The sequence below is a fragment of the Natator depressus genome, chromosome 1, assembly GCF_965152275.1.
Source record: "Natator depressus isolate rNatDep1 chromosome 1, rNatDep2.hap1, whole genome shotgun sequence".
Classification (NCBI taxonomy): Eukaryota; Metazoa; Chordata; order Testudines; family Cheloniidae; genus Natator; species Natator depressus.
The window spans coordinates 40,752,962-40,779,253 of record NC_134234.1 but is presented as its reverse complement, the minus strand read 5'-3'; the positions used below and the strand labels follow the sequence as shown (position 1 = coordinate 40,779,253).

Sequence of the window (26,292 nt, the reverse complement as noted above, 5' to 3'; positions counted from 1 at the left end):
GAAGCTCATCCAAGGGGTCTGTTTAAAGAAAGGCCAAGCATAGCTCCTGTGGTGATTAGATAGTGAATGCCATACTCAACCAGAAAAGGCAAACATGAGGACTTGCCTGAGTGCTCCCTCTCCTTCAATATCCAAATATCATGATTCTGCTTCTGCGAGGCCCTAGGAAATGAAGGAAATAGGTTTCCAGTCTCTTTCTTGTTGAAACTGCGCAAAAGCTTTCGCTGAGCCGTCTGCCACCATCATCTTCCGGGCCTTGGCAGCCTATATTGGGGGGAGGGGACAGCTTAGTGGTTTGAGCATTAGCCTGCTAAACCCAGGGTTGTGAGTTTAATCCTTGAGGGGGCCATTTAGGGATCTGGGGCAAAAACTGGGGATTGGTCCTGCTTTGAGAAGGGGGTTGGACTAGATGATCTCCTGAGGTCCCTTCCATCTATGATATTTCCAGAACAGAGAGAGGCATTTGCTCTCTGAGTGGCTATGTAACTTGTACAAGGCTGAGCATAAATTTTCTTATGTATTTGCTCGTGTTCTGGAGACTTTTAATTACTCCTGATGTATTTTGTTTGCTGGAAAGTCTGACCAGTTTTATTGTATTTTTTATGTTTATTTTTTATTGTTTGTATTCTTACTTTGTTTAGATCACTCAGACTGAGCACATCTTCCCCATATCTGATCTCTCTCCTGTGCACTTGTTTTTATTATTTGGGGTGAGATGACAGTGTCATGCACCAGAGTCCTTTATAAGCTTTCAAGAACAACTTAGCTTGCAAAGACTATGCTGTTGCTCTGTTGTGGTTGCATCAGACCTCCTAGCATAGTAACATTTTTGCTAAATAATATCAGATCCTCAAACAATTCTGTTATTTATTCCCAGCTTCTTTTGAAAGGCCTCATGAATCACAAGTTGCTGCTGTCCATCTCTTGAACTGCCATTATCTGCTCTGATCAGGTGCTGGATTTGGGGTATTCTGTCTGAGTCAACAGACACTTGGACTACCTTCTCAAAGTTCTCTTATTCTTCTGAAAAGGCGGTTATAAGCATATCTGTTAGCATCAACAAAGGGTTTGGGCTCTGTTTCAGTAGTGAACTCCATACCTAGGCACTAAGGCTAAACATGTTGTCATAGACACACATACTGCTGGCATCAGGAAATGAGGGCAACCGGATGCCTCCGTTTATCTCGTTGAAGTTGCATAAGGCTTGTAATTCCTGCGGTATCACACTTCTTTTATTTATATTGGTGTCTTTTGTGGACCTTCAGTTGCAACTTTGCTAACAGAGACTGCGGTATTACTCTGGTGTTGCATCAGCAGCAGACCTTGTACTCTGGTTATGTGCCTTCCAACAAAGGGCAGAACGGTCTGTGGATTTGTTACTCTGTCCCTAGCTTCTTCTGCAAGGCCTGAAGAGGCATATGTTGATATTGGCTGTCTTTTGAACTGCCATTATAGGTTGTTGTCATAAATATAAAGGGAAGGGTAAACCCCTTTAAAATCCCTCCTGGCCAGAGGAAAACTCCTCTCACCTGTAAAGGGTTAAGAAGCTAAAGGTAACCTCGCTGGCACCTGACCAAAATGACCAATGAGGAGACAAGAGACTTTTAAAAGCTGGGAGGAGGGAGAGAAACAAAGGGTGTGTGTCTGTCGGTACACTGTTTTTGCTGGGGATAGACCAGGAATGGAGTCTTAGAACTTTTAGTAAGTAACCTAGCTAGGTATGTGTTAGATTATGATTTCTTTAAATGGCTGAGAAAAGAATTGTGCTGAATAGAATAACTATTTCTGTCAGTGTATCTTTTTTGTAACTTAAGGTTTTGCCTAGAGGGATTCTCTATGTTTTGAATCTAATTACCCTGTAAGGTATCTACCATCCTGATTTTACAGAGGGGATTTCTTTACTTCTATTTACTCCTATTTCTATTAAAAGTCTTCTTGTAAGAAAACTGAATGCTTTTTCATTGTTCTCAGATCCAAGGGTTTGGGTCTGTGGTCACCTATGCAAATTGGTGAGGTTTTTTATCCAACATTTCCCAGGAAAGTGGGGGTGCAAGTGTTGGGAGGATTGTTCATTGTTCTTAAGATCCAAGGGTCTGGGTCTGTAGTCACCTAGGCAAATTGGTGAGGCTTTTTACCAAACCTTGTCGAGAAAGTGGGGTGCAAGGTTTTGGGAAGTATTTGGGGGGAAAGACGTTTCCAAACAGCTCTTCCCCAGTAACCAGTATTTGTTTGGTGGTGGTAGCGGCCAATCCAAGGACAAAGGGTGGAATATTTTGTACCTTGGGGAAGTTTTGACCTAAGCTGGTAAAGATAAGCTTAGGAGGTTTTCATGCAGGTCCCCACATCTGTACCCTAGCGTTCAGAGTGGGGGAGGAACCTTGACACATTATAGGTTGTGATTGGATGATGGATTTGGGAATATTCTCTGTCTCATTCTATAGACCAGTGATACTCAAACTGAGGCTTGTGATGTGTCTACTGCCGCTCTTGGCAGCACATGATATTAAAACACTGATTTAATTATTAACCAATCAGGATGCTTTTACTGTGTTATAAACCAATTGAGGCTGATAAAATAATCATGCTTGGTCAGTCATTTTGCTGTGAGAATAATATAGATATAAACTAAATATTTCTCCTGTCCTACTGTTTAAATATGAATAGTACTATACTAAATGAAATAATGAATTCACACTACTGTGGCTCTTTTGGGTAATGTTGATGGCTAATTTGGCTCCTGAACTGCTGCGGTCTGAGTATCACTGATATAGACACTTGGACTAGGTTACATCTACACTGCAATAAGAAACCTGTGGCACCGAGTCTCAGAGCCTGTGAGAGACTCAAGATCACAGGGGCTCAGACTGCAGGACTAAAAATTGCAGTGTAGACACTTGGGCTCCAACTGAAGCCTGTGCTTCTGAGACCAGGGCATCTGAGATGCCAGGCTCCAGTCTGAACCTGAATGTCTACAATGCAATTTTTAGCCTCGCAGCCGGGTCAATTGACTCAGGCTCTCAGTCTCAGTGCCACAGGTGTTTGTCTTATTGCAGCGTGGATACACCTTAGAGTCCTGTCCTTCCTCTGGAAGGATAATTACTGCTGTTAGCACCCTTCTTTGCCCGTGCAATATTTTGTATGTACAGTGCAGTTTTCTAAGGTCTATATTTTTTTTCAGAAGTTCATCTAAGCATTTTAGTGTAAAAAGGGCCAACCAAGGCTTTCACTAGTGAATTCTGTACACATGGAGTAAAGATAAACATGTTGGCACATCCCCCCCAAAAAAGATTTTCCCCACCTAGAATCTACATACCACTGTTCTGCTTCTACTAGGCATCAGGAAATGAAGGCAATGGGTTGCTTCTTTCTTTTCATTGACATTTCATGGTGACTTTCTCAGGCCTTACAATACAGTGGTTGCCACTAGCCGTTTCAACATCTTGGCACACTCTAGTGCCAGAACAGGTAGCATCATTAACTCTCAAGTCGTGTCGCTTGTAAAAGGCTGGGTATGAACTATCTCAAATACAGTTTCATCACCTGGAGCCTTCTTTTTACTCCTCAAGTATTTTGCTGGAAAGTCTGTATCCAGCTTTAGCGTAGGTGGTTTTTATTTGTTGAGATTAGGTTCATTCTACTGTCTTAAAAAACTGCATTATAGAAATTCCAGGAAGTCCAGTCAAAATCAGGACCCATCTGTGCTACATCCCTTAAAGGAGTCTCTGCCTTTCCTAGATTCCAAAGCCAGAGGGACAATTGTGATCATCTAGTCTGACCTCCTGTATAACACACACCACAGAACACTGCTCTCTACTGTTGGGGTCAGTGTTATGAACACAACACACTGATAATGCAGTATATCATGAGCTCCAAATCTGAACAGGAATCCATGGTGCCTGTCCTGCTGTGTGCTATGGAAAGAACCAACATCAGATTACTTTTGGCATTCATGGATCAGCTGCACACAGTGGACCATTGCTATTGGGCTTGGGAAGCAAGCACTGAGTGGTGGGATTACACTGTTATGCAGATCTGGGATGATGAGCAGGGGCTGCAGAACTTTCAGATGCACGAAACCATCTTCCTGGGACTGGGTGCAGCCCTTGCCCCAGCGCTGCAGTGCAAGGACACCAAAATGAGTGCTGCCCTCTCAGTGGAGAAGTGCGTGGCAATCACTGTATGGAAGCTGGCAACTCTAGACTGCTACTTGGTCAGTCACGAATCAGTATGGAGTCACGAAGACTATCATGGGCGTTGCGTTCATGCAGGTGTGCGGGGCCATTTATCGCATCATGCTACAAAGGACTGTGACTCTTGGAAATGTGCATGAAATAATAGATGCTTTGCGGCAATGGGATTCTCTAACTGTAGAGGGGTGATAGATGGAATGCATATCCCAGTTTTGGCCTTGGACCATCTTGCAATGGAGTACATCAATAGAAAGGGGTACTTCTCTATGGTATTACAGGTGCTTATGGATCACTGGGATCATTTCACTGCTATCAATGTTTTGTGGTCAGGGAAGGAGCATGACGCACGCATCTTCAGGAACACTGGCCTGTACAGAAATTTGCAAGCAGGAACTTTCTTTCCAGAATAGAAGATTCCAATGGGGGATGTTGAAATGCCCATAGTGATTGTGGGAGACCCAGTGTACCCCTTATTCCCATGGCTCATGAAGCCTTACACAGGAAACCTGGAGAGCAGCAAGGAGCATTTCAGCAATAGGCTGGGTAGGTGCAGGATGACTGCTGAATGTGCATTTGGCAGATTAAAAGCTTGCTGGCACTATCTTTATGGCAGGTTAGACCTAAATGAGAAAAATAGTCCCATGGTCATAGCAGCCTGCTGTGTGCTGCATAATATTTGTGAGGCTAAAGGTGAAAAGTTTCCGCAGAGGTGGAATGTGGAGGTGGATGGCCTGGCAGCTGATTTTGAGCAGCCAGATACTAGGGCTATTAGAGGGGCACGATGGGGGACTATTCGAATTAGGGAGGCTTTGAAGCATCATTTTGACAGTGAGCTCCAGTAATGTGTCTTTCTATAAAGCATTCTGCCATGCTTTGTTAACTTGCCATGTTGTATGAAAATTTTGATGATTGCTTTCTCATTGTGATTTGTAGTCTGTAAATGCGCCAATTGCCACTGTGTATTAATTCCAGCAGCAACCACCGTGTGCAGGAGACAAATAAAGATTATCTTTCAGAGATCATTTGTTTATTAAATAGCAATAAACAACTCACAGAAAATGCGTTGTTGAAAGGGACATAACAGTGAGAAGGGCACTCTCCTGATGGAGGCTCTCATAGCTGTGTGTAACTCCAGCTAACATTTGCGAAGCTGTTCAAAGGGATGGAGTGAACTGGATACTGCGACAGGCCGGGAAGATGCAAGGAATGTGTGGGAGGAGTTTGGGGAGGGCATGCAAAGCAGTTCTGTATGGGCTAGGGGGGAAGGGCGAGCACACATGTTCTGCCTGCAGCGCAGTTAGGGACTTCGGCATCTCCATTTGCTCCTCCATCACTTTTATCATCTGCTCCTGACCTAATAAAATTCTCTCCTGGCCTTGCTTCCTCTCATGCCTCTCTATTTTTAAATTTTCATTAACTGTCTCTCTCCACATCCTGCATTCTTGTTTTGCGGCTCAGAGGATTGGAGCATATCCTGAAACGTGTCCTCCTTGCTCCTCTTCAGTCACTTCCTTATCTGGTGGAGGTGCTCTGGTGGAGGTGTAGGGGGTTCCCCTGAGGCCACATCTGAAAAAGCACAAGAAACAATAAACAGAAGCATGATTGTGAGTGCACTCACAGCATTGAATCATAATAGTAAAATACACCTCTTTCTCACTGTCCCTTGGCAAGCACACAGCTCGGCAAATGCCCTAAACATGCTGAAGTCAGCTTGGTGGGGTGGGGGTGCGAGATGGGGAAAAGGATCTTGGTGGTTTTTCAAGAGGATCACTGCAAGTGACATGGGGCAATAGTGTAAATTCTGCCACAAATTCCCACAAGTTGGGGGTCATTGAAGCCGATATCTCACTCCTGAGGGTAAGCAAGGATTCCAAAATGCATCTCCTGAATGGGTGCAGCTTCAGACCGGGTCCCTATGTTGCTCACCTGTGTGCCCTTTGGTCCCTGCACAAGTGATTGCTGATTGGCGCAGGAAAGTTTCCTACAACGGGGGAAGGAACAAAGCAGTTCTGCTAAGGAACCTTTGGCAGAGGATTGGAGTGCCTCCAGGACAGTTTCCTAGAGAAATCTCTAGAGGATTCCCGTGAAATCTCAGTGTGTATTAACACACTGTTCCACAGGGCCCCCACTGCATAGCTGCACAGAGGAATATGAAGCAGATGCAAACACAGCTAATCTTGTACATTTCTATCCCTTAACCCACTTCTAGCAAAGGACAGCTCTACCTCATGTAACCCAGCAGTATCAACTCAAAATGAGCACTTACCAGAGCTCCCCTCTCCTGCATCATGCACACCAGAGATGGAGTGCTGGGACTGGCTCGAACCCTCTGGTACCAAGAAGAGGTCCTGCCTTGCCATGGTACTGACAACCCTGTCGACTCACCTCATCCTCCAACTCCACTTCCTCATCCACCACTTTGTCTTCAGGGTTGACTCTGCTGGCCGCTGTCTCCAGTCCCCAAGAAGTATCCATAGGTGGTCTGTTGGTGGAGGGAGAGTTGCCATCAAGGAAGGCATCCAGCTCCTTATAGAAGTGTCAGGTCTTTGGTGCAGCACCAGAGTGACAGTTTGACACCCTTGCCTTCTGGTACGCCAGCCTCAGCTCCCTTATCTTTGCACGGCACTGATGTGTGTCCCATTCGTAGCCCTTATGCAACATGCCATGAGAAATCTGACCATGGTTATCGAAGTTCCTACAACTGGAGCACAGCTGGGATTGCACAGTCTCCTCTCCTCACAGATCCAGCAGATCTAGTAACTGTGGTATGCTCCAAGCAGAGAGCATTCGCTGCATGGAGCTGCCATGTCAGCTGGGAGGATGCGATGTGAGCTGTCCACACTGACTAGAGAGGTCAGGATGGGCATTGTGGGGCACCTCCTGGAGGCTATTTATAGTGACATAACCATGCACAGTGTCTACACTGACAGTCTGTCAATCTAACTTTGCCGCAAAAAGCTCTACGCCTCTCATCAAGGTGGTTTTATTTTGTCGCCAAAGCAGGAGAACTTTTTCAGTGGGAGGAGCACTGTAGTGTGTACACCTCCACTCTTTTGTCGATGAACGCTGACTTTGTTGACAAAACTCTGTAGATTAGACAAGGCCTAAGATGGCTAGCCTGATCAGACACAAACGTTCTTTATTCCATCTGTTATATTAGTCATAGAAGCTGCCCTGGTCTTATGGCAGCTTGTGAAACAGAGAACATCTGTTTCACCTGCATGGGAACAAGACAAAACAGTGTCTCATCCTGAGGAAGGAAAGAACTGGGATAGAATGTTGATAAAACAATAGGCTCACTGAGATGAAATCCAGTGATCACTTAGCAATCAAACTTTTTTAAAAGGCATGTTAAGAGAACTTGGTCTATATATTCAAAGGAAGGTCCCTTGAGAATCAAGCGTAGGCAGGTCAGCAGGGTGCCAGCAATAGCACCTTCACCCTGCTTACCCTAACTTTCTGAATGAAGTGGGGGAGAACAAAAACCCAGCTCTGTACCCCAATCACAGACGAATGTGTCTGTGCACTGGGATCTGGGATCAGGAATGGAGAAGCTTAATAGCCATGGATGTAGCAACCAACTAATCAGTCACAGGGGTGTCACATTTGAAAATGTAGAAAACATCCAAAAGGACTGGCCTGTCTCCCAAGATCTACAACCTATCCTGAAGGATGAACCCATCACTCTCACAGCTCTTGGGAGACAGGCCAGTCCTTGCTTACAGACAGCACCCCAGCCTGAAGCAAATATTCACCAGCAACCACACACCACACAACAGAACCACTAACCCAGGAACCTATCCTTGCAACAAAGCCCGTTGCCAACTGTTTCCACACATCTATTCAGGCGACACGATCATAGGGCCTAATCACATCAGCCACACTATCAGAGGCTCATTCACCTGCACATCTACCAATGTGATATATGCCAGCAACGCCCCTCTGCCATGTACATCCGCCAAACCGGACAGTCTCTACGTAAAAGAATAAATGGATACAAATCAGACGTCAAGAATGATAACATTCAAAAACCAGTCGGAGAACACATCAATCTCTTTGGTCGCTCAATTACAGACCTAAAAGTGGCAATTCTTCAACAAAAAAACTTCAAAAACAGACTCCAACAAGAGACTGCTGAATTGGAATTAATTTGCAAACTGGATACAATTAACTTAGGCTTGAATAAAGACTGGGAGTGGATGTGTCATTACACAAAGTAAAACTATTTCCCCATGTTTATTCCCCCCCCACACCCCGCCAACTCTTCCTCACAAGTTCTTGTCAACTGCTGGAAATGGCCCACCTTGATTATCACTACAAAATGTTCCCCTCCTCCCCCCGGTTCTCCTGCTGGTAATAGCTCACCTTACCTGATCACTCTTGTTATAGTGTGTATGGTAACACCCATTGTTTCATGTTCTCTGGGTATATAAAATCTCCCTACTGTATTTTCCACTGCATGCATCCGATGAAGTGAGCTGTAGCTTACCGAAGCTTATGCTCAAATAAATTTGTTAGGCTCTAAGGTGCCACAAGTACTCCTTTTCTTTTTGCAGATACAGACTAACATGGCTGCTACTCTGAAACCTGTTATTACTTTATGTTGGGCATTGTTATGACACAATTATGACATTGACTAGACTTTTGTGTAGCTTCATGATGGAATAGCAGTAGTTTGGTTTTAAAAACAAAATGCTTTACATGTTCTGGATCCAAAATAAAGTTTTAATTCTTTTGATTAAACTTCACTTTGTTTTACACTGATATTTGTGCCAACAGCAGGGAGAGACCAAGGACAGAGCAAGACGCTCGTTTCAATGGTCTTTAAAACTATAACCATAATTGTATAGTAAGTAGAGCTGTCAAGCAATTAAAAAAATCACGATTAATCACACAATGAAAATAATTGTGTGATTAATCGCACTGTTGAACAATAATAGAATACAATTTCTTTAAATATTTTTGGATGTTGTCTACATTTTACAATATATTGATTTCAATTACAACACAGAATACAAAGTGTACAGTGCTTACTTTATATTTATTTTTGCTTACAAATACTTGTGCTGTAAAAAACAAAAGAAACAGTATTTTTCAATTCGCCTCATACAAGTACTGTAATGCAATCTCTTTATCCTGAATGTTGAACTTAACAAATGTAGAATTATGTACAAAAAATAACGTTCACTTTTGTAGCTGGTGTCACAAGATATTTACGTGCCAGATGTGCTAAAGAGTTATATGCCCCTTCATCTTCAACCACCATTCCAGATGACATGCACCCATGCTGATGATGGGTTCTGCTCGATAACAATCCAAAGCAGTCCAGACCGACGCATGTTCACTTTCATTATCGGAGTCAGATGCCACCAACAGAAGGTTGATTTTCTTTTTTGGTGGTGTGGGTTCTGTAGTTTCCATATCAGAGTGTTGTTCTTTTAAGACTTCTGAAAGCACGCTCTACAACCCCTCATCCCTCTCAGATTTTGGAAGGCACCTCAGATTCTTAAATCTTGGGTCGAGTGCTGTAGCTATTTTTAGAAATTTCACATTGGTACCTTCTTTGCATTTTGTTAAATCTGCAGTGAAAGTGTTCTTAATACGAACAACATGCTGGGTCATCACCTGAGACTGCTCATAATATGAAATACATGGCAGAATGCGAGTAAAACAGAGCAGAAGACATACAATTCTCCCCAAGGAGTTCAGTCAAAATTTTACTAACACTTTTTTTAACGAGCGTCATCAGCATGGAAGCATGTCCTCTGGAATGGTACCCGAAGAATGAAGGGGCAAATAAATATTTAGCATATCTGGCATGTAAATACCTTGCAACACCAGCTACAAAAGTGCCATGCGCACACCTGTTCTCACTTTCAGGTGACATTGTAAATAAGAAGCGGGCACCATTATCTCCCATAAATGTAAACAAACTTGTTTGTCTTAGAAATTGGCTGAACATGAAGTAGGACTGAGTGGACTTGTAGGCTCTAAAGTTTTACATTGTTTTGTTTTTGACTGTAGTTATATAACAACAAAAATCTACATTTATAAGTTGCACTTTCACGATAAAGAGGTTGCACTACTGTACTTGTATGAGGTGAATTGAAAAATACGATTTCTTTTATCATTTTTACAGTGCACATATTTGTAATAAAAATAATATAAAGGGAGCACTGTGCACTTTGTATTCTGTGTTGTAACTGAAATCAATATATTTGAAAATGTAGAAAAACATCCAAAAATATTTAATAAATTTCAATTGGTATTCTAGCTGAATTCTCCTCTGCCTTTGTCCTTGTGTTGTCATTTAGTCCTGTGCAAAGTTAGTCCAAATGCTACCATTCTGATTTAGGATTGCTTTGTGTTCACTTTACAGAGGTGTAAATGACCACACAAGACACAAAGTAGTAGAGAATCAAGCCCATCAAAGGGCCAAATGTACTATTTTCAAGCAATGTGTATTTAGAATCCCTGTCCTGTGAGCTTGTTTTGAGGACTCCTATAACCACAGGGCTGGGAACGCCCATATGTAAATGGAGCATGGCTTACAGGCACATTCATCTGTAGGATTTCACCTGCAGAGTTTAGGCGGACAAGTGCTGCTCCTGAGAAAGCTATGAAGGATGAGCCCATCAGCTTTTTGCTCTGTTCTCATGTCCCCTCTTCCCCAGGTTGCTATCAGTGGGCTGACAGGATGGAAAGGGCCAATGGATCAACCCTACCAGCCAATCAGATTGCTACTCTGCTCTCAGGTCTTCCTCCTCTCTTCTAATGAGGAGCCCAGAGCAGGGAATATGAGCCCCAGAAGAAGAAAGAAGCAAACTCTGACCTAGGTAGTGGCAGTAGCATCAAAAAGAAGATGATCTGGTGACGAAGGAGCTCAACCTAGCCTGCGTGTGAGGTAACTGGGGAGGAGGAAGGGAGTTGTATGGAGAAAGATGACTAGGGAACCGAGGCCAGGTCTGTGCTAGAAACTTTTGCTGGTATAAGAGTATTGATTAGGGGTGTGAGGTTTTTTTATAACATTTCTATACTAGCAAAAGCTCCAGTGTAGATGCAGTTATAGCAGAAAGTGGGCTTTTGCCAGTACAGTTTATGTAGTTTGGGGAAGTCGTATAAGCTATACCGCTATGATGCTACTCAGGCCACCCATGGCTGTGAATCATCTTGTTGCCAGCTGCATCCAGCATGAGGGAATCTTTCTGTGCCAGCTGGGTGTTAGCTCCCTACCACCACCAGTCTGGCAGCCCCCCCAGGCACTCTCCTCTGGGCTAAGTCAGTACTGCCTTTGCTCTGTGGGTTGACAATAGGTGCACCCCAGCCCACAAATCCCTTCCTGCTTTCCCCCTGTTGTATCCAGCCTGACCTCTGGATACCCACAGAAATTCCAGGCCCTCCATTCCCAAAGGAACAGTGTACCCCAGTTTGCCCATTTTACCTTAGCCCTCCGTTCCTGTATTACATACAGCCTGTGCATTAAATTATCCTAGAACAAAAGAAAATTGATCTAAGAAAGAACAGAGAGTCAAATCCAGGCAAGTTGGAGCAGTTAAAACAAATGGTTACATATAAAACAAATTCACAAAGCACAAACTAGAGCCTACACTTATTAATAGTTACATTTCCTAGCTAATACAGTAGATTCCCACCCCCAACATTCAGTCTTTTGCAGAGGTTGCTAGCCCCAAGGAGCTAGGACCCAGTCTTTCATGAAGCAGTCCTGCTCATCAAGGTACTTCCTCAATGAATGGATCCGGAGTGTCTTTCTCTACCCTGTGATATACTGAATCAGTTTTTTGTGACTCTCCACAGACAGGGTGATCCCTTCACTGTTATATTATTCCTTTTCACTGCCCGGTGGTTTTGACGTTTATTGTTGATGTTTGATGGTTTGCATTGACTTTTCTGAGTTGGTACAGCTCTGGACAATTGAGCAATATATTATGTAATTGGCTAACTAGTAAAGGGTGACAACTCCCTCCTGCTTGAATGGGCCACCACCATCAAGACATATGATTCCCTGGTGACTCACTTTCAGTCCAAAACCATAAGGACATATTTCAATATAGTTGTGTTATTCCTTAAATATTACCCTTACACACATCTCACAGTGAGTACTGATAAATTACAAGCTCTCAGTAGAGATACCACATGCTACCCTTTATAAATACCATGACGGGTTTATTAGGTGTAGTGAGCTTGTCAGGCCTGAGGCAGAAGGAACCCTGTGTCACAGGCAGCAAAAACACATTTTTGCCAGTAGAAGCTGTCTCTCCACTGGGGGGATTGCTGGTACAACCACCTAGGCAAACCTTTTTGAGTGTAGACTAGACCTGAAAGTTGTTTTGGGTATACTCTTTGGGGAAGCGCTCTTTTTGAGAGCCTGGCCTCTCTATAACCTACTGCTAGCTGTGTGTACAGGCAGTTCCTTCTGTGCACTTATGCATCAGGCAGGGAGTGTGAACATTATATTGGAATTATATATTTTTTTAATATTAAGTTTTCAAAGTCAAGCATTCAAATGTTGGGAAGTACCAGTGTCAAGATTGTCCAGGCAACCTTAATTCCTACCCCATGTGCGTATGCATTATGCTACTGTTTCTACAAGGCCCCAGCCTCATTCAGTGCACAGGAGGACACTGCTTGGTGAATGACCAGCTATTTGATATTTCTTTTTATCCTTATTTAACGTGTGTCTTTAGTCCTTATTTACTACACACCATGCAAACATTGCATTGTTTATAAAATTACTAATTTCCTCATAGGCTTTTTCTGTGGTGTTCTCATTGCATTATCTGAGTGTTTCGCTAATACCTCTATGAGGGGTGGCGGTATTGTTTCCATTTTACAGTTGAGGGACTGAGGCACAGAGAGATTAAGGCCCAAACTGTCAAAAGCGTCCACTAAATTACAGGGCCTTCTGTGGGACTAATTTCTAAAGTAGTTCACATTTTATTGCACTTTATATCTCCAAAGCACAGCTACCACTGACTTCACATGTATTGAGAGTGCTCAGCACTTATGTAAATCTGGGCCCTGGTGCCTCCAGTCAGGAGCCCAGAAAAAGCAGAAACTCTCACCCAGTGACCACGTGTGAAAAGTTTGGTTTAAGTGACTTGCCCAGCATCACATAGGAAGTCTATGCCAGGGATAGAATCCAATTCTCAAGGGCAGCATTCAACAGTCCATCCTGTCTCTTCCTACACTGTCCTGTTTCATTTACTACATACCTTGCACTTTCCAAAACAAATGATGTACTACAGATAACTGCCTCACTATCTACACATATCATTCATCCCCAGGGCACAGCACACTGATGCACTGGATGAGGCAGAGGTCTTGTGGAAGAAAATAGATATGATCATGTAATTAAAGACCGCATCATAATACGTATGCACAAAGGGGGGTAAATTAAGGTTGCACAGGCCTTTTGAGGGCTTGACTTTGCAGGCTGAATGTTCTTTTAATTTTTCTGTATGTATCATCCTAAATTTTTAAAAAAGCAAACTGAAAAACTAGGAATTCTATCATGTGGCCCCCAGATGGATCAGCACCAGATTTGGGACCTATAGATCGGCAGCACAAAGCTTGAGGGTTCAAGCTAATGAAGTAATTGGTAGCAATAGTAAGTGATTATTCCCCTTATAGACCAGATGTTTCTCATACCTCTCCACAGGAGTCAAGTTCTGTCTTTCTTCCCTGTCGCTGCCTGGGCTCCAGTAGAGGCATGTGCTCTCTCTCAGCTTCCTTAATCTAATGCTTGATGCCACAGTGACACCTGGTGGCTGGAATGAGCAATTGCATGAAAAGTCCTACTCCGCCTTGGGATAAGCAAGCTCAGTTCTTTTGAAAAGGATGTCAGTCCCCTCCCCGCCCCCAGGCAGAAAGGCTGCAGCTTCAAACCTGGCCACGAGGCTGCCTAAAAAACCCAGGCATATGGTAACCCACCACCCATACCCTGTGACCCTGCTCTCTGGATGCCCTGTCTAAAGGCAGCGCCCCTGCCAGCCGCAGCACAGAAGTAAGGGTGGGAATCCCAAGACTCCCCTACAAAAGCCTTGTGACCACCCCCTTCCCACCACCTCCTTTTGGGTCCGGACTCCCATGATTACAACACTGTGAAATTTCAGATGTAAACATCTGAAAGTGACACTGACCATTTTAAAAATCCTATGACCATGAAATTGACCAAAATGGACCATGAATTTGATAGGGTCCTATTTTTTTTGAATTAAACAAGCAAAAAGTACATTAATTAATTTCAGAGTAACAGCCGGGTTAGTCTGTATTCATAAAAAGAAAAAAGAAAAGGAGTACTTGTGGCACCTTAGAGACTAACCAGTTTATTTGAGCATGAGCTTTCGTGAGCTACAGCTCACTTCATCGGATGCATAGCATATCGTGGAAACTGCAGAAGACATTATATACACACAGAGACCATGAAACAAAACTTCCTCCCACCCCACTCTCCTGCTGGTAACAGCTTATCTAAAGTGATCATCAAGTAGGGCCATTTCCAGCACAAATCCAGGTTTTCTCACCCTTCCCCCCCCCCCCCCCACATACTCACTCTCCTGCTGGTAATAGCCCATCCCTCTTTGAAACCTCTCTTTATAATGCGCATGATAATCAAGGTGGGTCATTTCCAGCACTAATCCAGGTTTTCTCACCCCCCCACACACACCCCCCTCCAAAAACCACACACACAAACTCACTCTCCTGCTGGCAATAGCTCATCTTACAATGTGCACAGCAATAATCCAAGTTTAACCAGAACGTCTTGGGGGGGGTTTGTAGGAAAAAAACAAGGGGAGATAGGCTACCTTGCATAATGACTTAGCCACTCCCAGTCTCTATTCAAGCCCAAATTCATAAACCAGTCGGAGAACACTTCAATCTCTCTGGTCACGCAATCACAGACATGAGGGTCGCTATCTTAAAGCAAAAAAACTTCAAATCCAGACTCCAGCGAGAAACTGCTGAATTGGAATTCATTTGCAAATTGGATACTATTAATTTGGGCTTGAATAGAGACTGGGAGTGGCTAAGTCATTATGCAAGGTAGCCTATCTCCCCTTGTTTTTTTCCTACAACCCCCCCCCCCCCAAGACGTTCTGGTTAAACTTGGATTATTGCTGTGCACATTGTAAGATGAGCTATTGCCAGCAGGAGAGTGAGTTTGTGTGTGTGGTTTTTGGAGGGGGGCGTGTGGGGGGGGGGTGAGAAAACCTGGATTAGTACTGGAAATGACCCACCTTGATTATCATGTGCATTATAAAGAGAGGTTTCAAAGAGGGATGGGCTATTACCAGCAGGAGAGTGAGTTTGTATGTGTGTGGTGGGGGGGGGGAAGGGGGAAGGGTGAGAAAACCTGGATTTGTGCTGGAAATGGCCCTACTTGATGATCACTTTAGATAAGCTGTTACCAGCAGGAGAGTGGGGTGGGAGGAAGTTTTGTTTCATGGTCTCTGTGTGTATATAATGTCTTCTGCAGTTTCCACGATATGCTATGCATCCGATGAAGTGAGCTGTAGCTCACGAAAGCTCATGCTCAAATAAACTGGTTAGTCTCTAAGGTGCCACAAGTACTCCTTTTCTTTTTTCTTTTTATTAATTAATTTGGCCCTTCTGGTGACCTTCTCTTTGAAAAGCTCTAGCACCCTCAGAAATGTAGGGCTGATAGGGACCTTGAGAAGTCATCAATTCCAGGACTTTCTGCTGAGGGAGGACCAATGCCTTGAACCAGGGACTTGAAACGTGGCCTGGGGGAGGTTAGTGTTTGTCAGGGATGTGCTTTTTGCTGCTCCCCTTCAAATTTGGCCAAGTTATAAGTATCTGAAAAACTGCAGCGTGCATGTTCTCACTGGCTAGAGCTTTGCAGCTTAATTTCCCCAGAGTCCATTTGCATTAGCTATGCTGCAGAGAGCTGAAAATAATTTTCCTTGCAAGTGCAGCTCTGAGCTGCTGTGGGCTATGCCAGGTCTGAGCGCCAGAACTGAACACAGGGAGATTCTCTCATGTGCTGTCAATGACCACGCACCCTGACCCTGACTCCCAGGCAGCATGAAGGAGTAAGTTGCCTGAATCAAATACAGGGGCTTGGAACAAGAGGACTGCATGACAAAAGCTATTTGGAATGGTCGGTAAGGGGACTGGGCTTGCACAAGGTCAGGGAGGCAAACTGGCAACCACTGCTGAAGGATGGAGATATCTGACAAGGAGCTATGGGATTGCCTGGGCAAAAGACTAGGACAAGGGGCCAAAGGAGGTGAGGGGACACTAAGATTGGGCAAGGAGGAGAACTGGGAGCAAGAAGAGACAGGAGGAAATGGGGTGGGGGAAAAGGCAGAGCAGATGAGGATCTGGAAGTAGGGACTCTGGGATAGGGAGCCCTGACCCTCCCTACGTAGCCAGATTTCCCAGTCTGTGATGCGTTGTTCTCGGCCATAAATTTGGTAGGGCCCTAAAAATAAAGTACATACTCATAAAAAACTTATGTCCATTCCTTCCATAGAAGGCTCAAACCAGTGAGGCAGCATAGCACTCTGGCTGGAGATGGGCTAGGCACCTTTCACAGAGGGAGTCAGTCATGCGAGCACTGGTATGGTAGGTACAACTAAAGTGTTATCGAAGATCATTACTCATACAATGAAAGCCGAATCTCGCAAGCCATGTCAGGTGTAGCTTGTTCTGAGCGTGGCAAACAAACACTCTTGTGCTCATTAGCCTCCCCATTAATATGATCAGACCCTTAAAGTCAGTCTTTGCTTTCAGGACTCCCTTTTAACTCCCATACAGTTCTAAGAATCAAGGAACAACAGGAAAGAGGGGGGCAGTGGCTAAGAAACTATGGTGTTTCTAGGCACCTGTCTTTTTGGGGAGGGGAGAGAGAGAACAACCTGTTACATTATTTGAACACATTCAGTTCAGTATAAGCCACCATCAGGCTTTTCAAAGACTTCTGCTACTTTATATATATGGTAAGAATTTAGTTAATTTAGAATCTGCCCCTGATTTTCAGTACTTACATTATCACTTTCCAGGGAAGTCACACCTGTGACCTTAGAAATCCTTGTTTTAAATTTTACTAAATAATTTAGCCTTCAGACACTGAAAAGGCAAGTTGTTAACATACTATACTGAGTACAGTGGATATATCTGAAGAGTAAAGAAAGGCAGACTCTAGCCCAGGAACCCTTGCCACTAACTGCTTTTGCTGTAAACTGTAGACAAAGGAAGAAATGATAGAGAAAGGGGGAATCTCATTTTTAATACAGGAAGTGTTTTGGAGCTGTCTTTGCAGCTGAGTGGCTGAGTTTTAAAGGTGATTATTTAGTGTTTAAGACACTGAAGTTCTTTCCAACTGAAATTTTGTTGTTCAAAAGTCAACAGCAGCAGTTTACAGGAATTCAAAGTGAAATGAGCAAGAAAGGGATGGCTTACTTCTTCAGAAGTTTAACCAAGGAGCATGACAAATACTTTTAACAGAGAAGTTTTGTAGTATAGTAACATCCCTAAGAAAGGTTTCAGAGTAGCAGCTGTATTGTTCTTTTTGCGGATACAGACTACGAGTACTTATGGCACCTTAGAGACTAAGGAATTTATTTGAGCATAAGCTTTCGTGAGCTACAGCTCACTTCATCAGATGCATGCAGTGGAAAATACAGTGGGGAGATTTATATACATAGAGAACATGAAACAATGGGTGTTACCATACACACTGTAACGAGAGTGATCAGGTAAGGTGAGCTATTACCAGCAGAAGAGAGAAAAAAAATCTTTTGCAGTGATAATCAAGGTGGGCCATTTCCAGCAGTTGATACGTTGAACACGTCACGTTCTTGTTAACTGCTGGAAATGGCCCACCTTGATCATCACTGCAAAAGGCATCTGATGAAGTGAGCTGTAGCTCACGAAAGCTTATGCTCAAACAAATTTGTTAGTCTCTAAGGTGCCATAAGTACTCCTTTTCTTTATCCCTAAGAAATACTCAATGTAAATTTAGCATTTGGAATTTAAGATTTTTAGCTCTCTTGCCAACTGACATTTTACAATGTGGTATATTTATGTCTTAGATCAGCTAGCTAACCAGCTTTACCAGTTTCTCTACAATCTGAAAAACAGCTACATAACTTTAAAAGATACCAAGTCCCTTCCCTGAATCTCACTCAGCTGGGAAAGACTTACCACTAAAGATGAAATTATCTTAAAGACTTAAAGCCCAATTTTCTAATGACTTTGCACAGAGTGAACACCGCATTAATTCCATTCACCCCACAAAGGAGTCAGTTACAGGGTCATTCAGGGAAAGCTTCACCCCTCATTTTAGAGGCTACAATTTGATGAAACAACTCCTGACATTAACAGTTTAATTAAACACTTATTACGCAGACCTGGTTTAATCTTTAAAAACAGACGCTACATTTTGGATGACATAGCAATATATTTGTTCCAAACATGACAGTTTCTAACAGAACTAGAACACTTCTATGTTACGCGGCTCATATTTTAGAGACCTTGAAACACTGAACATTTCTACTTTTCAGACCATAACTACTATGAAAAGGATTATGAAGCTGCTGAAAGATATTTTCTTCTAAACAAGTAAAATAAAGATTTAAAAGTAACCCATGTTTCCAAGGCTTAAGTGTGTTCTCAGATGTTCTTGCTTAGCAATAAAAACAAAAAAAGAGCCTGTTTCAAGCAGCAAGTACTATCAAAGGGAAATATACATGATCAGTTTTAAACAAAGTGACACTGTGTCACTTAGTATGGTCTCATGCGTCCTGATGGGGGTGGTGCACGATTTGGAGGAGTAATTGCTATATCCAAGTAGTCTCCAATCTGGAACTTCTGAGACTGCAGAGTCATGGAATCATCTGTGCCTTTTCTGCCTGACATTGTGCTGCCAATCTCCTTCACCCTGCAGGGAGGAAGTGAAATGCAAATTAATAATTAGAGGCAAAGAGTCCATCTCTCTCAACTGCAAACTCATTTAAGGCCCAAATATAATCTTCTAGTGAATGGTTTTAGTGTCGTCCCCCCCACGCTGTCTTTAACTAGTTGAATACTAAGATGGCACCCCCTCACATGCAACATGCTGTCTTCACTAGAGAAACAATACAACTCAGGATAGAACAATTATGTAAACTTGCATTAAATTTTAGCTCAGAAAAAACTGCCTGCCAAGTTAAAGAGAACAAAACTAGTAAAGAAAACACTGCAGATGACACAGCAGGACACATTCACTGCCCTTTAACTGGTCACTGATGAGTGAACGTCTACATCACTGGTAGACAGGGGACCATTACGACAGAAATATCAGTCTTAAGATCATAAGTAGGCCCCTACCAAATTCATGGCCATGAAAAACGTGTCACGAACTATGAAATTCCGTCTCCCCCTGTGAAATCTGGTCTTTCTGTGCTTTTACCCTGCACTATACAGATTTTACAGGGGAGACCAGGGTTCTCAAATTGGGGGTCCTGAAAAAGGGAGTTGCAGGGGGGTTGCAAAGTTATTTTTGAGGGGGTGGTGGGGTGTGTTTCACAGTATTGCCACCCTTACTTCTGCACTGCCTTCAGAGCTGGGCAGCCGGAGAGTGGCGGCTGCTGACTCAGGGCCCAGCTCTGCAGGCAGCAGCGCAGAAGTAAGGGTGGCAATACCATACCATGCCATCCTTACTTCTGCACTGCTGCTGGCGGTGGCTCTGCCTTCAGAGCTGGGCTCCCGGCCAGCAGCCGCTGCTCTTTAGCTGCCCAGCAATGAAGGTCGCGTCACCAGCAGCAGCACAGAAGTAAGGGTAGCAGTATTGCAAACCCCCACGCACAATAACCTTGCAACCTCCCTCCCGCGCCCCGCGCCCCCCCCCAACTCCTTTTTGGGTCAGGACCCCTACAATCACAACACTATGAAATTTGCTGAAATCATGAAATTTACTATTTTTAATATCCTATGACTGTGAAATTGACCATGAATTTGGTAGGGCCCTAAATCATAAGCATTTATTAGATAGAGGATGAGTCACTCTCCATACCACCTGAGACAACAAGCCTTCCATTGCTACGCTAAGCTACAGGTACATATCCTGGCTGGTTGCCTATGAGGTGACCAGCAGATTGGGCAAACACATGTTCATTGTTTTGGGAAAGGGTGAACAGAAACTTTAGAAGCATTGCAGTCACTATGGAGTGTCCTCTTTATTAGGACTTGATTTCAGATGATATCAGACTTTAAATAAGTGTTAATGAAAAACAGTTTACAGCTCTGCTGACTGATATATTCTATGAATCTGGAGAAGAAAGGTCATTTACCTATAACCGGGTCTCTTGAGTTCTGTAAAAACTATTGCAAAATTGAAGTGCGTGCCCTTCTTCCGTGCTTCTGGGTAGACCTCTTTCACTAAACTGGTCAGCTCTTTTAAAGTTGCATCCATCCTAGATTTAAAAAGAGAAAGACATTACAACTCATCAGGATAGTTCATATGGTTGTCAAATATATACAAATGTCAAACCCTGTTTAAGGTAAGTGATGTTTGTTAACTATGTACTATCACTTACAAAAACAGCACGTAAAAGCAAGGAAATATATAGTTCACATTTGGGCAGTGTAAGATTTTTATATACTTCTGTATTTCTATGTAATACGTATTTTATGTTAGTCACTTCACAAGCTTCAATGAGGATCCATTTTTAAAGTACAGTAACTCCCCACTTAACGTCCTCTCGCTTAACATTGTTTCAATCTTATGTCCCTGCTCAATTACCGAACATGCTCCATTTAAAGTTGTGCAATGCTTTCGCTATAACTTTGTTTGGCTGCCTGCTTCGTCCACAGCTGGCAGCCCCATCAGCTCCCCTACGCCCCCCCACACAGCGTCTCCCGCTCGCCGACAGACCCCGCAGATCAGCGCCTTCCCCCTCCTCCTGCCCGCAGCAATCAGCTGGCTTGCAGCATTCAGGAGGCAGGGGGAAGGAGCGAGGACTCAGCGCATAAGCTCCCCTTCCCTCCCCAGCCTCCTGAATGCCGCAAGCCAGCTGATTGCCACAGGCAGGAGGGAGAAGCGAGGACACAGCGTGGGGAGTCAAGGTGGGGGAAGAGGAGGTGGGTTAAGGGTGGGGGTTGGGGGAAGGGGTGGAGTGGGCGGGCCGAGGGTTGAGCCCCCCTGCCCCTGGCGCTTGCAGAATTGGGGAAGCTGCAGCTGCGCAACGTGCTTCTCCTAGCCTACAGCACCTTCAGCCTCCTTGCTTGCCTCACTGTCTCCAGCGCCCGTGGGCGGTGCCTGTGTGGGGTAAGGCGGGGGAACCTCCCAACTATAGTACAGTACTGTACGGCAAAAAAAAAAAAAAAATCTCCCTGGAACCTAACCCCCCCATTAACATTCATTCTTATAGGGAAATTGGATTCGCTTAACATCATTTCACTTCAAGTCATGTTTTTCAGGAACATAACTACAATGTTAAGTGAGGAGTTACTGTATTTAACCTAAAAAATTCAGTTATTTAAAACTTTCTGAGCATGTTTTTTTTGTGGCCAGTGAGGACTTACTCTAAACATCTGTAAAAAGAAAAAAGAAAAAAAAAGAAAAAAGAAAAAAGAGTACTTGTGGCACCTTAGAGACTAACCAGTTTATTTGAGCATGAGCTTTCGTGAGCTACAGCTCACTTCATCGGATGCATAGCAACATCTGAAGACATAAGACACCAATTAAACACTTGAGGCAAAACGGTCTAGTCAATAAGGCACTGGACTGTGACTCAGCTTTGGGTTCTAATCCTGGCTTAGCTACTAACCTACTATGATGTTGGGCAAGTCACTTCACCTCACTGTACCTGTTTCCCCTCCACCCTTTGTCTAGTCTATTTTGATTGTAAATTCTTCACAATAGGGACCCAGTGTCACTATGTAGTTGCAAGGTGTCTACTGCAGAGAGGCCCTGATCTCAGTTGAGACCTCTAATATAAAGTCATAAATTGTAATTTGAAAGCTTTTTTAATGTACATACACACGATAGCGGAAGTCAAAGTCAGCCTTATAATAAGATCATGGTTACTATCCTGACAGGAGACAGAACTACCTTTACAGTCAGGACTAAAACCTTGAGTCTAAGATTCCAAGAACAAAAGGATTCAATTATCTGAGGTAAAAAGAAGAGCTAATAGGTATGCACAATCAAAAAAAAAAAGGGGGGGTGGGTGGGGTTTGTTCATTCTAGCTCTAACAAGTCAATAGAGGGCATTGTGTTGACAGAGCCTGATCTGACTTCTGCTGAAGGCAAAAATTTCCAGACATCAATGACCAGGTTTGGGTTGATAATTCTCATTAAAATAAATACAGCAGGACTGGGCCTCTAAACTAACTTTTGTTGTGAATAGATTGTTCAACTAGGTCATTGATGCACAAGTTTCAAGAAAATTTTGCTACATGGGAAGTTTGGAGTAGTAACAAGATACCTGGAGAGAAAGAAGTTTTAGACAAAGTTCATTCCCCAGTCAGCATCAGCTACACCTAACTAAGTTTGACATTCTTCAAATGTTGAAGACAAATAATGTTTTTGAAGAGTAACTCTGGCACCTTTGGGGCCAGACTCGTTTTCCAAACTAAACTTAAGGGACTAAAAAGAGTTCACAAAGAACACTGGTTGCCACCAGAGTACACCTTCTCCACAATACACGAAATACCACATGCAAACTGTGCACATGAAACGTATGCAAAACGCAGCACAAAAATTATTGACAATTTCTATACAATACTCAACATTTTGGGATAACCTTTTTGGTAGTCTTCAAGAGACATGGAACTTAGGCCATGTCTACATTTACAGTACAAGCTTACAGCAGCACAGATGTACCAATACAGCTGCGCCACTGTAAGATCGCTCGTGTAGTTGCTCTATGCAGACGGGAGAGAGCTCACCTGTGGATATAATAAAAGCAGCTCAATGAGTGGTAAATATGTCAGCAGCAGAGTGTCTCCCACCAACATAGCACTGTGCACATGAGCAAATATGACGGCAAAATGTATGTCACTCAGGGGTGTGTGTTTTTCCACACACCTCAGCAACAAAAGTTTTGCCAACGTAAGTGCTAGTGTAGACATGGCCTTAGTTACTACAGGGAGCCAAAACAACCAGTTTTCAAGACAAAGTAATGTTTAGGCCTACTTTGGAATAAAGAATTTCAAGTGTACAAGGGTGTTGAAGTAAGAAGTCTTTTGTATTGTGTATTTACACCAAATTAATGAAGAGTATTCCAACATATAGATCTTTGAAATCTGAAGCAATCAGTTGACACATCAAATACAGAATCTCTAGTAATGACCTATAATTAGTTAAGTTACATATGAAATGCTTTGTTCCAATCTTAGGAATGAGATTCCCAGTCTACATGAGAGTCCCATGGCTACAAACGATAGTGTCATAGCAGGACAATAGTAGCCTTCTTCTTTCTAAGTTTAGCTATTACAGCCAACGGTTGTTTTTAATAAAAATACACACTCCTACAACTACAGTGCAAGGCCCTGATTGAAACCTAAGGAAAAAGGCACTTAAAAGGCTGCTTAACATCTATGGAAGATTAGGGCATGGCAAATTGTATGGAGTTTTGGATCAAGGGCGTGCTGGAGCCCAGCAGCTCACCAGCGGTGATAACAACACACAGGCCAGGTGGCAGGCTCTATACCAGAGGTGGGCAAACTACGGCCCGTGGGCCACATCCAGCCTGTGGGACCCTCCTGCCCAGCCCCTGAGCCCCCGGCCCCTCCCCCGCTGTCCCCGTAGCCTCAGTTCACTGTGCAGCGGGGCCGGGGGCAGCACAGCTGCAGAGCCCGGCCTGACCCGGTGCTCTGTGCTGCGCAGAGGCAGGGCTGCAGCGCCACCGGTGCTCCAGGCAGCGCGGTAAGGGGGCAGGGAGCGGGGATTAGATAGAGGGCAGGGGAGTTCGGAGGCTGGTCAGGGGTGTGGATAAGGATCAGGGCAGGGAACAGGGGGGCAGTCAGGAAAGGGGGGATGGGGCAGGGGGACAAGTCAAGGGTGGAGGTTCCGGGGGCAGTCAGGGGACAGGGAGCGGGGTGGGAGGTGGACGGGGCAGGGGTCTCGGGGGGAGGGGGGGCGTTAGGGAATGGGGGGGGGCTGGATGGGGCAAGAGTTCCGGGGGTGGGCGTCAGGAAGCGAGAAGCGCGCGGGATGGGGGGCGGGTAAGGGCCGGGCCCGGCCTGGCTGTTTGGGGGGCACAGCCTGCCCCAACCGGCCCTCCATACAATTTCCAAAACCCGATGCGGCCCTCAGGCCAAAAAGCCCGCCCGCCCTGCCGCCCCTGGTCTATACGGCAGCTACAGCCCAGCAGCCCTCGCAGCGCCGGGGCCCGGCAGCGCGGCGGGCCCCCGGGCAGGGCCGCCCGGCGGGGCGCGCTCACCAGGTGTAGATCTGCAGCTCGCTGGAGGGCACGTTGCCGCGGGAGAACTCGTCCATGCGGTGGTGCCGCCCGTTGTTGGTGGTGAAGACCCTCAGCAGCAGCGGGCACGTCTGCAAGGGGGAAACACAGGCCGTCAGCGCCAGCCCCAGGCGCGGCCCCCGGGGGGCCGAGCAGCCGGCGCCGCTCCCCCCTCCAGCGCGCCCGGGCGGACCTGCCCCACGATACCTTCTCCCTGTCGATGGGCTTCTCCGGCTCCTTCTTAATCTCCTCCTGCGTAACCCGCGACTCCACCGCCATCTTCCCTCCGGGCTCCGGCCGGGCCAAACAGTGCGGGGCGGCGGGGAGCGGAACCCGGATGTCTCCGGGCGCGCGCTCTGCTAAACTCTCGCGAGAAGAGCGCGGCCGCTGCGCCGAGATACCAGGGGAGGAGGAGCTCGGCCACGCGCGCGCTAAGTAAGGGGAAGGGTAGAGCGGCTCCCCGAGCCGGGCTCCGCCCCTTGCGTGCCGCGCGCTCACAGCTTGCGTGTAGCCGGACCGGGCGAAGGCGGCGCTGGAGCTCCCGGAGTGACGTGAGCGCGTCCCTCAGCAGCGGCCGGTGCACACGCGTCTCGCCCGCGCGGGGAGCTCGGCAAGCGGCCCCTGCGGGCGCAGCAGCCTGCCGACCTGACGCCCCCTGCCCGGGCGGACCGCGCCCCTGCTGCTGCGGGGAGCTCAGCTGCGCCTCCGGACTCCTCCGCTCCAGCCTGGCCCAGGGGTCTCCCCGCTCAGGGTGGGGCCAGTGCGTGCCGGTGCCGTCCCCAGCGCCGCCCCCTTCGCGCTCGCCGGAGCTTGTGCAGCTTGTCAGTGAACGAGCTCTCCTTTCCCCGGCCGCGGCCGCCGGTCGGCAATGAAATAGTTAACGTCGATGACCTAAATGATGTTAGTTGGGTATTTGAAGCTGCGCCTAAGACCAAGCAACATGCTGTTCTGAGAGTTATTTTATTATTTGTATCCCAAGCCGTAAAATGCTGTTTTTTCAAAACTGTGTAATATTTTTGCATATTTACAGTATATGTCCAAACCGATGGGCTGCGTTGCTCCAGCCAAGTTACTGTTGTGGTAGCTGCATTCTGGGGCATCTCAGTTATTAGTAGCTGGCTGGCAGGACTTCACAGGACCCAAAGAGAATTGTTTCAAAGGTAAGTGCAGAATCACTTATGTGTTGAGTGGAATATCATATCTGTCACATGAAGATGAAGGGTTGCTAATGTTCCAAAATAACTTTCTCTGTTCTGCTCAGTTTCAAGTTTAAAATATACTAGTTTAATTATCATACTTGTCCAGTATGTTTTATGATGTATTGGCATTTCTTTGTTTTCATGCATTTTAACTTATGCCCACCCATGTATACTATACATTCATGCTCTAACCCTATAGAGAATTACACATTGTGAGAAATTAATGGGACTGCTCTCAAGGCATAAAGTTAGTTTTGGCAGGATTGGGGCTTTAGAGAGTATTTCTCATATGGCCTATCCTTGATCAACAAAGTTAAAATATTACTTTCACCAAGTATTGGACTTAGTTTAGGATTGTTTTAAAGAAAATGTTTCTTTCCATTCATGTCAGAATTTTTTTGGAACTTTCTTTTCCACACTACTTTGAAAATTATGAATATATTTCTAACTTCACAAGTACAAGGACCTTGA

At 44.9% G+C, this 26,292-nt stretch overlaps 1 protein-coding gene across 1 annotated transcript; it reads right to left on the bottom strand.

Annotated features, from left to right (window-relative positions):
* Positions 1-18,548: 18,548 nt before the first annotated feature.
* SAP18 (Sin3A associated protein 18) lies at positions 18,549-25,004 on the bottom strand. Its single transcript, XM_074943472.1, has 4 exons — positions 24,830-25,004; positions 24,605-24,714; positions 20,507-20,629; positions 18,549-19,116 (listed from the first exon to the last, which is right to left on the bottom strand). The coding sequence occupies exons 1-4, from the start codon at positions 24,899-24,901 to the stop codon at positions 18,960-18,962; spliced, it is 462 nt and encodes a 153-aa protein (XP_074799573.1). The 5' UTR covers positions 24,902-25,004; the 3' UTR covers positions 18,549-18,959.
* Between the last annotated feature and the right edge of the window lie 1,288 nt (positions 25,005-26,292).

What these genes read in the sequence shown, in the direction of transcription:
- SAP18 (XM_074943472.1), bottom strand. Translation starts at nt 24,901, where the DNA reads ATGGCGGTGGAGTCGCGGGTTACGCAGGAGGAGATTAAGAAGGAGCCG. An exon ending in AGCCCATCGACAGGGAGAAG is followed by an intron (nt 24,715 to 24,829) that starts GTATCGTGGGGC and finishes TCCCCCTTGCAG; the next exon opens with ACGTGCCCGCTGCTGCTGAG. An exon ending in CTCAAGAGACCCGGTTATAG is followed by an intron (nt 19,117 to 20,506) that starts GTAAATGACCTT and finishes TCCTCCCTGCAG; the next exon opens with GGTGAAGGAGATTGGCAGCA.